Here is a 13,752-nt window from a genome sequence, read left to right on the forward strand (position 1 = left end):
TAGCTTTTAAAGGGTCCACTTCAGTGTAAGGTTCTTAGCTTGGCATTACAACAAAATAAGACGTCCATTCTAACCTGGGCCATGTACTTTGTTCAGAGGCAGTCCTCAGTTGTCCAGAGGACTAAAAACAAACTACCAAAAGGCAGTCCAGGCTGGGTGTGTATTATGCTGTAGCAAAGTGAGATAATTGGCATGTTAGGGCCTGATTTTCAGAAGCATTGAGCACCAGTAGCCTCCAGCAGCTTAATCTAGAGCTAGGGGTGCTCAGAACGTTCGAAAACTGAGCCCTGGCGGTAGGGCCAAATGTTTGAAAGGGCTGTGGCCCAGCATGCTCAGCCTGGTGCTAGGCATGCCCAAATAGGGCCAGATTTTCCAAAAAATTCAGTGCTCAGCAGCTTTCATTGTGACACTTAAGTTCAGCTTTTGAAAGTTTGGCCAATTATTCAGAGGCCTAATTGGAAGATGAGCTCTTTGGAAATCTGTCCCCAGTTATGGGTGCTGAGCACTCTGGGATATCAGGCCCTTCTTGTCCAGAGGGAAGACTGAAAGGCATTTGTAAAAAGATATTAACCTTTGGGCACCTGATTTCATGTGGCTCATTTCATCCATCTCTCAAGAGTTTCCAAAGCAAGAAGGAAACTTGATTTTTTTTCTTTTCAAACATGAAATTAATTTGGGAGCATGAGGGGAATTGAATACAAAACATACAAGGCCAAATTCAGAGAGGTGCTGAGCATCGCCCACTCCATTGACTTCAGTGGTAGAGGTCTGAGCTCCGCATCCCTTAGAATCTAGGACTTGTCACCATAATGATTTCTCTGTGGATTTGTCTTTTTGTTTTTGAAGAAGATGGATTAAGTGTGGTTTGTATCTCTTTGTTTTTGGTTTCTTTATGTAGCTGAGAGTCTTCAAGCTGGCGAAGTCCTGGCCCACTCTAAACATGCTGATAAAAATCATTGGTAACTCAGTGGGTGCCTTGGGAAACCTGACCTTGGTGCTGGCCATCATCGTGTTCATCTTTGCTGTGGTGGGCATGCAGCTCTTTGGCAAGAGCTACAAGGAGTGTGTCTGCAAGATCAACGTGGAGTGTGTGCTACCCCGCTGGCACATGCACGATTTCTTCCACTCCTTCCTTATTGTCTTCCGCGTGCTGTGTGGGGAGTGGATTGAGACTATGTGGGATTGTATGGAAGTGGCAGGACAGGCCATGTGCTTGATTGTCTTCATGATGGTCATGGTCATCGGGAATTTAGTGGTCAGTAAATGATTTGCTTATTGTCTTATTGATTGCTTGTGGGTGGGGAGGCCGTGGTGAGACCACAGGACTGTCACTGGGTTCTACCATGGACTTTGTGTGGCCTTGGGTACAAATCATTTAGGCCTTTAATTCTGGATGCCCAGCGTTAGAGACCCTTGTGGCTTGTGTTCAGAGGTCTGGAGCAGCTGCATGTTGGAACTTGGGGGTGCTTAGAGCTTCTGAAAATCCGGCAGTAGATTCCTAAAGTTGGGCACCCAAAGTTAAGCTCTGATCCTGTAAGGTTAAGCATGTGTATAGTTGTACTTTGTTGCATGATTGGGGACTTAAAGCCCACTTTTGAAAATATGGACTTTAACCTCTCTGCCCCCAAAGTCTGCTCTCATTTACCTTGCTGTAACTCCAGAATAGTCTGGATTTAAACCAGGGTAAATGGGAACAGAGTTTGGTCCTCCATTTACCCATTTGTAAAACGGGTATAGTAAATACATGTCTGCCTCATAGGGCTGCTGTGAGGTTTAATTAAATATTTATAAAGTGCTTTGAGATCTTGTGGTGAAACTGGTCCTGCTTTATGGAATAAGAAAAACTTTAAATTTTGGATAAAAATCAGTTTTCACATCAATCATTCAAAAATGTGAATTTTCACATACTAGAGTGCAAACCCTGTTTCACAAAATTTCAGACAACCCCCCACTCCTCGTGACCTCAACCCCATTTTTAAATCATCCAAAACAAGATTTCAAATAATTTTTTAAACAATTTTGCACCACAGCCTTATGTTTAATATATGAGGTTGTATCCAGAATTACTTCCTAAACTGACTATGAATTAAGTAGGTAAAAGGATAAATTAGCCCTCAAATGTCAGTTCATCCTGAAATCTGTTAATATTTAAATTGTTGGTGATGGCATTGTGACCTCAGAGTATTATTTTACTACTTTAACCCATTTATGCTCCAATCCAGTAAAGCACTTAAGCATTTGCTTAATTTTAAGCATGTGAATAATCCTATTGAATTTGATAAGACAGCTCCATGCTTAATTGCTTTGCAGGATCAGGTGCTCATTGGGTGCCCATCACAAAAGCATCCAGCTACTCTGTTATAAAAGCCAGTGGTACAAAACTATCAGTCAAAGGAGATTGACCCACACATGCTATGATGGGCTAAAGGAATCTGACAAGAAGAAAACCCAGTTTTTGCACTAAAACAGAATGATAGAGGGGAAGGAGGGGAAAGCAGGGGAAGGGCTCCAAAGTCTTTTTAAAGTCTCTAAATCAAGATTGGGAAGTTCCTTTCTAAAAACTGTGCTCTAGCTCAGTCATACAATGTAAGCTAGATGAAGATCAGTGGGTGAAATTGCATGGCCTCTTATGTGGGAGGTCAGACTGGATAACCATGATGATCCCTTCTTGCCTTAAATTCTATGAAAAAGTTGATGGGGGCGGGAGAAAAGACCAAGGACAGACCAGTGGAAACACTCATCGTGTCTTAAAGCAGCCAGCAAGAGACTCCTCCTGGACTTCCCCTGCAAGGACTTGTGCCAGCAAAGGGTCTTGACAGAGAAAGTCGTCCTCTTTGCTTTGCTCTAGGGGCTGGAAATAGACAAGGGCAGAGACTAAGGCCACGGTGGTGACTGATCGAATCCTTATTTTTAATAGGCTCCCTTTGAGTTTGAGATGGGACCAAACGACAATGCTAGATCTAAATCTCTTGGAACTTGGCAGCTCAGGGCCCATCTCTAGCTTTTATACCTTGACCCCCAGACACGCAATGAGCTGCATGCAGGGCTACCCTGCACAGACACCGGGCCTCACTGATTCCAAGCTGGTGACATGCTGCTGAGGGCTCCCATGCACGGAGCTCATTGCAGGATTGGGGCCTTGGTGTTTTAAGTTCTGGATTTGTCAGTAGATTTATCGGGTACCAGCACTGGTTTTCAGTGTGGTGCTTGTGGATTTTGTTCTGCAGCTCCCATTAGTGTCAGCGGCTCAGGTGGCTAAATGCTCATATGCAGCTTTGCTGTAATGTGTTGGCACAATGTCAGAGCTCTGCCAAACATGATCTCTGCCAAACATGATCTCTTCTCCTTCAGGTGCTGAACTTGTTCTTGGCTTTGCTGCTGAGCTCTTTCAGTGCAGATAACTTAGCAGCAACAGATGATGATGGGGAGATGAACAACCTACAAATAGCAGTCATTCGCATCAAGCAGGGAATCGCCTGGATCAAGGTAAAAGCACATGAGTTCATGCAGGCGCATTTCAAGCAGAGAGAGGCGGATGAGGTCAAACCCTTGGACGAGTTGTATGAAAAGAAGGTGAACTGCATCGCTAACCACACAGGGGCTGATATCAACAGGGACATTGATTATCAAAAGAACGGCAATGGCACCACCAGCGGGATTGGGAGCAGTGTGGAGAAATACATCATAGATGAAGACCACATGTCCTTCATCAATAACCCCAATCTCACCGTTCGGGTACCCATTGCTGTGGGTGAGTCAGACTTTGAAAACCTCAATACAGAAGACTTCAGCAGCGATACAGATCCCAATGGCAGCAAGGAGGTAGGATGGATGCTCAATATTAGTTTTAACCACATGTCCATTTCACAGCTACAGGTAACCTCTATTGAGAGAGAAGCATTGCAAGGGAAGAAAGGCTGGTCTCAGGCTCAGGCACAGGATTTTGCAGCTGGGGAGTCTGAATTCTGTTCCCTGCTTTTGTTGTTAATTTGTACTGTGATAATGCCTAGGAGCTCCAGTCATAGATCAGGACCCCAGTGTGCTAATCCCCATAAAAACACAAAACAAAAAGACAGTCCCTGCCCCACGGAACCCAAATATAAGACACGAGGCAGCAAGCAGATACTGACAGACAGCTCTTCCACAGATTGTTCCAGTGCGATCTTGGGCAAGGGGGGCATAATTCATTCATTATAGTACAGAGATCTATAGAAGCTCTATTAAATTGAGCAGAATAGAAGACAGTCCCTCCCTTAAGGAGATTACAGTCTAATCTCTGTATTGCACTCTCCTCCTCTATAAAATAGGGATAACACTTAGATTCAAATGCCCAGCCATTATCAACATGCTTTTATTCTCCCATCAGTGATGTGTTTCTCTTGGCCTAAAATCAAAGTGCAGTGTTAGTTTAACATTGGGTGTGTCACCTGCAGTGAATTAAATGAAGAAGAAAAAATTTGGCTACAGGGGAAAGATAGCTTTCTGGCTGATGCATAGGACTAGGTGTCAAGGCATCTGAGTTATATTCTTGACAGTGTCATAGATTGCCCTATGTGATCTTAGGCAAGGAACAGCACCTGTCTGCCTCAGTTTCCCTGTCATTAAACTGGGAGAATACCATCAGTTCACAGGAGTTGGTGGTTAAGGATTCAGTAACTATCTTCTGTAAAGTGGTTTGTGGTCCTAACATGGAAGATGTCACACATGACCTAAATGTTAATCATTGTTGTAATAATTGTTGTGTTAATGCACTGCCATTCAGTCACTATAACATTGCATTTTAAGGGGTAAAGATGGGTTTGAAATGTGATTCCCACCCCCACAAAAAATTGCAAATGTTCAGTTTTGATTCCCTATCTGCACTACGATCTTTAAGACTTGAAAACTGATGACTAAATATCCTAATCAGAATGCCTGATTCACAGTTAGTGTCCCAGACCATCCTGGCAAGAGCCAGGAAATAGATTTTCTTTGAGGCAGATTTGGTGGGCAGATCGTTAGTTTCCTCTGCTAAGGAGCTAGATCCCATATAGAGTTGCTGTGAAAATTCATCTTTGGGTTTACCTGACTGAGGTGGTTGTTGGGGGTTCTTTTTGTGTTAAAGAAACTGGATGATACTAGCTCTTCTGAGGGCAGCACCATTGATATAAAGCCAGAGGTAGAGGAAGTCCCTGTGGAGGCACCAGAAGAATATCTGGACCCAGATGCATGCTTCACAGAAGGTGAGTTAAGCACAGATGTAGATATGGGCCTCTGAGTTGGTGTTGTGACCCATATCTAGTGTAGGCTTAGCCTAGAGTTTAGGTCTGGGGCTGGATCAGAGCTAGGGGTTCTTAAAGATCTGCAGACATGAGTAAATTATAGTCACACTAAGGATTTGCAGGACTTAGGCCTTTGGAGACCAGGTGTTGTTGCCACAGTCTAGACTGTTACCAGCTAAGGAAGGTTCTCCTTCAGGGAAAGTTGCTGGCACCAGGGCTTTTGAAGCAAGAGAATTTGGGTTTTATTGCTGGTGCTGTGAGGATACTTGTGGCCACAATGTTTGACAGAGCCATCATGAAGTCATACGTGGCCACTGATTTGTTAGAATAACTCCCATAGCAAAGGTATTCTAAATGGTTTGAGGTGATTTTATCACTGAGTTCTCTCTCTGTTGCTTTCTGGTGAATTGTGGCTGCCTCGCTGAGTATAATTATTTTAAACTGGCTGCTAGTAAACTGATGTAAAGCTAGGCATTCAGATACTACAGTGACAGGAATTAGCATCAGGACCTGGAAGAGGGGTGGATTGATTGGATGGATACATTTTACTTTTAACTGAAATGCAACCAGCTTAAGATTTTAGAGGAGCAAAGTCACTTTTATGCAAAGACCCTTCTGTTCTTACAATATCCTGTCTCCCACCCCCAATAAAAATCCTCTCACACTCACTCCTTTCCGCGTTGCCCCCATGCAGGTTGTGTGCAGCGCTTTAAGTGCTGTCAGGTCAGTATTGAAGATGGGCTGGGCAAATCCTGGTGGATCTTGAGGAAGACCTGTTTTCTGATTGTGGAGCACAACTGGTTTGAGACTTTCATCATCTTCATGATCCTACTGAGCAGTGGAGCCCTGGTAAGTGAGTTTTGGAAGTCTGTGAAGCCAAATTACATTATACTGGGGCTCTTCTCCTAGTGTACTGAGAGCTATTTATGGGCATTTTGGTGGGAAAATGCCATCTCTCCTTGGAGAGGTTGGGGAATGAAGAATAAACTTGTGATTTATTGTTAATGATTTGTATTGCAATGGGCCCCCTTTGTGCTAGGTGCTATTCAAAAACCTAGCGAGACATGGTCACTGTCCTGAAGGTTTCCAATCTAACTTAAAATAAGACGCAAAACTAGGAGCCTTGAAATCCGAGTTCTAATCCTTGCTTTGCCACAAACTCAGTGAGTGACCATTGGCAAAACCACTTCACCTTTCTGGGCCTTAATTTGCCCATGATGCTGTTGGGATAGCAATACTTTCTTTAACATTTGTTCAGCTCCTGGAGACCTTCAGATTGGAGGCACTGTGTGGGTGCAAACTGGGATGCATGGTTCTGATGCTGCAGCCATGTTTCTAGAGGATGAAGTTCTCCTACTTGTGAAAGACCTCATCTAATTTTTTCCCAGATCTTTGATGAGAATCAGCTTCTTGGGTATTTAGTGGATTGTGCTATACAGTGAATGAAAAAATGCAGTACATTTAAGCTGCAAATTCCAGTTCAACAAAATTCCCATGCTTCTCCAGCTTCTCTTTCGTACCTTTGGCCAGACTGCTCAGAGGGTCTCTGCACCCATAACTGGAGCCGGATTTTTTTTTTTTTAAAGTGCTCAGCTCCCATTTAGGCATCATAATAAATGGAAAGATTTTCAGAAGAGCGCAGCACACTAGATGCATGTTGAGAGCTGAGCTGTTTTGAAAATCTGTAAGCATCACAATAGGAGATACTGGGTGCTGAGCACTTTTGAAAAACTGTCCCTCAATTAGGTGCCTAAAAGGAAGCTGAGTTCCTTTGAAAATCTGTCTCCATGGGCTTGTCTACACTGGACTTCTTTGCATCCGTGCAAATGTGCTGCCTTGGTGTAAAAAATGACTTCCACTGGTGCAGCTTACCCTCATTTAAATGAGCTGCTGGTTTGTTGCACATTCAGTGGCAAGTCTTATGTAATGACAAGTGGCATTTGATTATTTCCCAGGCCTTTGAGGATATTTACATAGAACAGAGAAAGACCATCCGGACCATGCTGGAGTATGCAGACAAGGTCTTCACCTACATTTTCATTCTGGAGATGTTGCTGAAGTGGTGCGCTTACGGATTCGTCAAGTTCTTCACCAACGCCTGGTGCTGGCTGGATTTCCTCATTGTGGCTGTATGTATTTTCTGCTTCTGATCTCTGGCTGGGAAAAATAAATTTTACCTGGGGGGTGGGGATGAGGATGTAACGCTGTGCTCATGAAAAGGGTCCAGTAGATGATGTATCTCACTAGGAAGTGGGTTCAATCCCATGTGTACATAGCTCTCCAAAACTGGGGAAAGGACAGAACCATCCAGACAAGCAGAGCTACTGGGGATTGTTCTATGCGACTGCGGAATTTCTACACCACAGGTCTTAACAGATACGTACAAAGGAAGGGTTTCCATCCTCTGGCTCATGCTGTGTTAGCATTGCTCTTTCTGAAGGACCTGTACATTGAGGAAGTTATAGGAAGAGTTCAGTAGAGTGTAAAGAATTTGTGCTACAAATGAACATACCCTGACTCCAGGCCAGCTGAAGCGACATTTTCTGTCTCCCCATAGTTTGTATGAGACACCAATGGGAGAAAGTTCAGCAGGTGGAATCTTTCAATGCTGCCACCTGGTGACATCCATGCACACTCTGGATATTGGGTGCTCGGGCCAATGGGTCTGTTCAAAGCTTTGTAGAACTCCAGGTACTTTCAGTTCAAGTGAAGAAAAACCTTACAAGGCTAGATAAAGTTTGTCTTTATTCCTCTTTGCTAAAGAGGATCCAATACCCAGAAGAAAAGGGCTGATCCTCATATTTGGGGATATGGACAGCAACTTGGTGTAGGGTAGATGTAAGTTGATCAAAGGGGTAGACCTTCAACATGGACAAACTAGCATAGAGACCCACATAGAGAGAGCTGGTTGAAGGAATACACTGAAGGGATAAAATGAATAGGAGAAGAAGGGAAATGTTAGCAAGATAATTTATGGAATAGAAAACAACAAAAGTATTTAAAACATGGTAACATTTTCAAAAGCACCTACATGACTCAGCCTCTGAAGTGCTAGAGTCCCTTCTCAGAATGGGATTTTAGGCTCCCATGTTCCTCAGGTGCTTCTGAAAATTGTATTTGTGTGCATTCAAAACATCCATCTGTGAGGCAGTGTCCTAGCTGAGGGCCCAGAGGACCTGCTGCACCAATCAGCCCAGACAAATGATAGAATATTAACTTGAGAAAAGGCCTTTCTGAGTCTCTTGCTGGGAGATGGAAAATTCTTCTTCGAGTGATTGTTCACATCGATTCCAATCAGGGTGTGCACACGCTGTGTGCACGGTCATTGGAAAGTTTTCCCTTAGCAGCTCCCGTCGGGTCGGCTCTGAAGCCCCCTGGAGTGGCGCCTTCATGGTGCTCAATATATAACCCTGCCAACCAAACCCCCCTTCAGTTCCTTCTTACCGTCCATCACGGCCATTGGAACTGCGTTCACTTGCCTTGCAAGTGCTTCCCTTAGTTTTCTTCTTTAGCCTGTAGTTTTCTAATCTACATCGAGCGCACTAAGCCTTTCAGGAAATGGAACCAGCTGTTTCTTACGGTGGCAGACCGGATGAAAGGGCTCCCGGTCTCTTCCCAATGCATTTCTTCCTGGATCACAGACTGCATCCACACACGCTGCAAGCTGGCTAAGGTCCTAGCCTCGGTTATTACAGTACACTTCACAAGGGCACAAGCCTAGTCAGCAGCTTTCCTGGCCCAGATCCCCATTCAGGAGATCTGCAGAGTGGCAACCTGGTCATCAGTGCATACATTTAACACTCACTATGCTATCACCCAGCATTCCAGAGATGATGCGGCATTCAGCAGAGCGATGCTCCAGTCAGCGATTCCTTAACTCCAACCCCATCTCCGGGGGAGAGCTTGGGAGTCACCTGACTGGAATCGACGTGAACAAGCACTCGAAGAAGAAAAAATGGTTACTCACCTTCTCGTAACTGTTGTTCTTTGGAATGTGTTGTTCACATCCAGTCCACTACTCACTCTCCTTTCCCCTCTGTCGGAGTAGCTGGCAAGAAGGAACTGAAGGGGAGGGGGGCCGGGTCGGCAGGATTATATATTGAGCGCCATGAAGGTGCCACTCCAGGAGCTGCTAAGGGAAAACTTTCCGACGACCGTGCACGCAGCATGCGCGCACCGTGAATGGAATGGATGTGAAGAACACATCTTGAAGAACAACAGTTACGAGAAGGTGAGTAACTTTTTTTTCTGAGTAGGATTTACTTGTGCTGTACAATGGCTATGAGAACTCTAGAAATATCTGAGTAGATGGAAGAAATTTTCCCTAGTGTGTTGGGGAACTGCTAACGTGGAGCCAAAAGTGGGATCAAATTATCTGATATTTACCGTAGTGAAATGGATATGCAAAGTTTCCTGTTTGCTCTCTGCTCACTTGGGTGCCCCTCCTCTAAACACAGATCCTAAGTAACTCTTCTGACCTGTAAAATCTAGTGAATTTGTAACTCTCTCTTGTTTTACTATATAGTGAAACACAAGACTAAAATGAAAACTCCAAGACCAGACCCTTACCCCCTCCCAAACTGGATTGAGGAAAATGGTTGAGCAAGATTAAATGGATTAGATATACTTTAATAAGAAAAGGCCTGCAGTTAAACTAGGTAGGAGAAAAATTGTAAAGGTTACTCTGTCCTCATGCTTCATGGTGTGAGCTAATTCCAGCTGGGGTCAGGAAGTGCAGTATTGCGCAATTGGCAAATACAGTACAGATTTGTTCACTTCTTTCAAAGCATCAGATTACCGCTAGAGTAAGGATCTCTGCCAGAGCAGATCCTTTTAAAGCCTCTAAAATGGCAGAAGTGGGGTTTGAGTTGAATCTCATGATGGGAACAATAAATAAGAGGAAATAAGCATTTAAATATAACAATATTCTTGAATGTTATTTTTCAGGTTTGGTAGCATTGGTAAATAACCCTCCTCCTCTGATTCCTAAAGCTTGCTGGGTATACATGTGAAGAAAGAGTCTTTTTCTGGGTAATAATAATTAAGGCTTCTGCTTTTCAGTCCATCAGGATTACTTTTGGCATGTACCAATGCCCACTAAACAGCCTATTGAAGTTACCAGTGAATTGAGTATATAATACTGAATAATGCCATTGAAGGTTGAAATATTCTTTTGTAAGTTCCACTATTTCTTGTCTTGTTCACATTAGGGACCAGGGCATTAATCTAAGGGTGAGGGGCTCAGTGAAGTCTTGGTTGTTTTGTACTTGAAATGCTTGAATTACTTCTGCATTGTGAGTACATTAGAGATGATCCTAGGTCCAGACACTCCCACCCATATCCTGAAGTTTGGATCTGAAACCCCTCACTTGGTCTTTGGTGATGAAGCAGGGCTGTAGATTTTTTGATATGAGCAGCACGTACAAGAGCTGCTCTGCTTTGGAGCCATTTCTAGCCTTATTCCTTCCTCCCCACTAGGCAGAGTTACAGTAGGCATCCCTCCTAACAGCACAGCTTGCTACATCCTGTGATCATTAGAGGTTTTTACCTGCAGATCACGGTCTCGCTCAGCACAATGAGTCAATTCTCATGGAAGCTTATAGCTGATGTCTTCTGATGCACAGATCTGTTTCTCTGAATCTGAGTTTCTAGTCAGTAGGCCAGGCTGCCTTGAGCTCATGCCCAGGGCTGACAACACTGCTGTGCAGCACTGGTTGAGATGGGTTAGAAGAACTTGAACTTAAAACTATGTTGCTTCTGCTTGTCTCTGATATAAACTAAAGCTCCTATGTGAGGCATTTCTTTGACATTAGTGAAGAATCCCTGTGTGTTCTCTCATGTAAGAAAGCTCTTTCTAATGTAGGATGGGAGCAGAGGCTAAGGCAATGGACTCAGGCTCGTGTCTGAAATACCAGCACTTGCTGGAACAATGGTTCATACCCACCAGCATCAGTGCAGCCCTGCGACCTTCCAGAGTAGATAGAATGTGTTCCATGAAGGCCACTGTGAGGCTAGTAAAGGTCCCATGGCACTTCTTATAAGAGTAACCAAGGGCACATGGACAAACGCTTAAAAATGTCCCCTCCTGCCCACTGCTGTGAACCAGCTGGTGATGGTCAAATCTGAAGATGGAGAAAAGCAGGAGTCCTATTCATGAGCAGTAAAATGAAATTGAATCTTCATCCTACAATGTCAGCAAACCCACTTCCTCCATGCCCCCTTACACACGCCTCAGGCAGCTCCTCCCACAGATCAGTTCAAACACATGTCCACACACCACGCTCATTTCGGGGCGTATTTGAAACACTGAAATGCACCTGCTTTATCCGAGATACCAAAGATCCTGATGCTTCTCTCAGAAAAAAGTGGGCAGTGGCTGAGATTGCTAAATTCTTTTCTTGCTTTAGTCTGAGATTCCTTCACTCCTAAATCCCTTAACCTTGGTGTCCATCTCCCTGTACCTGGCAGGGTATGTGACTCAAGCTCAAATGTATGTGACTGTGGTGAGGGAAGAGGAAAATAATGTGTCTCATACTGGGCAGAGTTACTGTTCTGGAAAACTGTGATAGACCGTGACTATGTAACCCCCAGGTCCATGTATTGTGTGTCCCCTTCTATCCCTGATCTGTTACGGCCCCTGTCTGACTCTTCACATCATGAAGTACATACTCATACTTTCAGCTCTGACAGTCCCTGGTTCAAACCACTGCATATCGAGCAAGAAGACAGCTGTCATAAATATGACTGAGGATACATCTACACAGCAACCCCCTCCAACCCCCACCTCCCTGCAGCAGCAGTCTCAGAGCCCAGGTTAACTGACTCAGGCTCGCAGGGCTTGAGCTGCAGGGCTAAAAACAGCAGTGTAGATTTTTAGGCTCGGGCTGGAGCCAGGCTTCCGCGACCCTCCCCCCTCACAGGGTTTCAAAGCCCAGGTTCTAGCCTGAACATCTACCCTGCTATTTTAGGCTTACATTGAGAGCCCCTCCCACCTCCCCAAGTCAGTTGACCTAGGCTCTGAGACTCACTGCTGCAGTTTTTCGCCATGTAGATGTACTCAGAGAGACCTGAATCAATAGCCCAGACCAAAGCATCCCTGAATATTGGAGCATTAGAAATCTGGTCCTGAATTTGGTTCCTTGAGCCCATTTCTAGAATGAACTGGCATCATCCTTGAAGTTCATTTACCGCTGAATGCCTCAGTTTCTCCGTGTTTTAAAGGAGGATAAAAATTCACTGTTAGGAACTGTGTCCTGTTATGAGGATTAATTAGCTAATGATTGATAAGGAAAATCGCTGTGTAAGGGCTCAGTTATTTCATGATACACAATGATCAACTGACATTTTTAAATGGTTTAGATATTTGTCCTTATGTGTCTCTGTAGTGTAAAAGTGGTTGATTTTAAATCACAAGCGCTCTCGTGGGAGGCCGATGAATGTGTTGATGGTGAAGGACACTTATTATACAGGACCCTGTCCACATCCCAGGTTCATAAACAGGAGTCTTTCCAGTGACTGAAATGGAAATTGGATCATGTCTGTAGCGCCATTAAGCGTACTGGTACTTTACGGGCAGAAGGTCCCTTCGAATTCACAGGATAAGGACCCAATCCTGCAAGAGGCTCAGCACCTACTGAGGACATTCCGTAGCTCACAGTGATGGACCCTAAGTTATATTCTAAGCCATGATCTTTAACAAAAAAGGATGGCTTTGGGGTTAAGGCAGAGCACAGTGGACTTAGGACGTCTAGATTCTATCCCCAGCTCTATCATAGCCCCACTGTGTGACTCTGAGCAAGTCATGTCGTTATCACGTGCCTCACTTTCCCCATTTGTAAAATGGGGTGATTATACTACCCCTCCCTCAAAGCAGGTTGTGATGCTCAGTGATGATTAAGCTCTGCATCCTTTGCAAATCTTTGTATGGAGATGCTAGAGAAGTGCTGGGTTAGCAGAACCAAAAAGTCAGGTTTAAAAGTGATAGAAATTTGAAACGGAGTGCTTTTAAAGCCAAGGGTGTTCAGTATTTTATGATACCAATCCACCCCCAAAATTATTCTTATGTTTTTGATATAAAGTAATAAACTCTATTCCTCAATGGTCACTGCTGTAGAAAGAACACCGCCACCAGGAATGAGTGAGGCGACTGCTCTTTGAATAAGTTGAGCAGGACAATTTGTGCAGTGTGTGTATTTATCTGTATTCTTTCTCACAGGTACCTTTAAAATTTGTCTGGCTTAATTTAATGGGAGCTGCTTGGACCCTGCAGACAATAAAAGGGCCAGGGTAAGGTTCTTGTCATCCGTTTGGGCTCCTCCTTCCAACAGACCCTGTTTCCGTCTGTGTGTCTCTGCCTCTCTCTCACTTCTTTTTTCCCCTTTGTTTTTTTCTTATGCCTCTCTCAACCGCATTATTTCCTTTCAGGTCGTTTCAGTCAAGTGAAGTAGGCAGCTGGTGTCATGTCTTCGGCATTTATCTATGGGGGCCCCAG

At 44.2% G+C, this 13,752-nt stretch overlaps 1 protein-coding gene across 3 annotated transcripts in view; it reads left to right on the forward strand.

Moving 5' to 3' along the window:
* The window catches only part of SCN8A (sodium voltage-gated channel alpha subunit 8), a 111,744-nt gene that overhangs the window by 79,689 nt on the left and 18,303 nt on the right, over positions 1–13,752 (forward strand). For all 3 annotated transcript variants that reach the window (XM_074935780.1, XM_074935781.1, XM_074935779.1), the window contains exons 16-20: positions 899–1,255; positions 3,352–3,822; positions 5,105–5,222; positions 5,956–6,110; positions 7,217–7,390. In XM_074935780.1, coding sequence (XP_074791881.1) covers positions 899–1,255; positions 3,352–3,822; positions 5,105–5,222; positions 5,956–6,110; positions 7,217–7,390 — 1,275 coding nt within the window. The remainder of the gene's footprint in view (positions 1–898; positions 1,256–3,351; positions 3,823–5,104; positions 5,223–5,955; positions 6,111–7,216; positions 7,391–13,752) is intronic.

Source organism: Natator depressus, chromosome 20 (genome assembly GCF_965152275.1).
Source record: "Natator depressus isolate rNatDep1 chromosome 20, rNatDep2.hap1, whole genome shotgun sequence".
Taxonomy (NCBI): Eukaryota; Metazoa; Chordata; order Testudines; family Cheloniidae; genus Natator; species Natator depressus.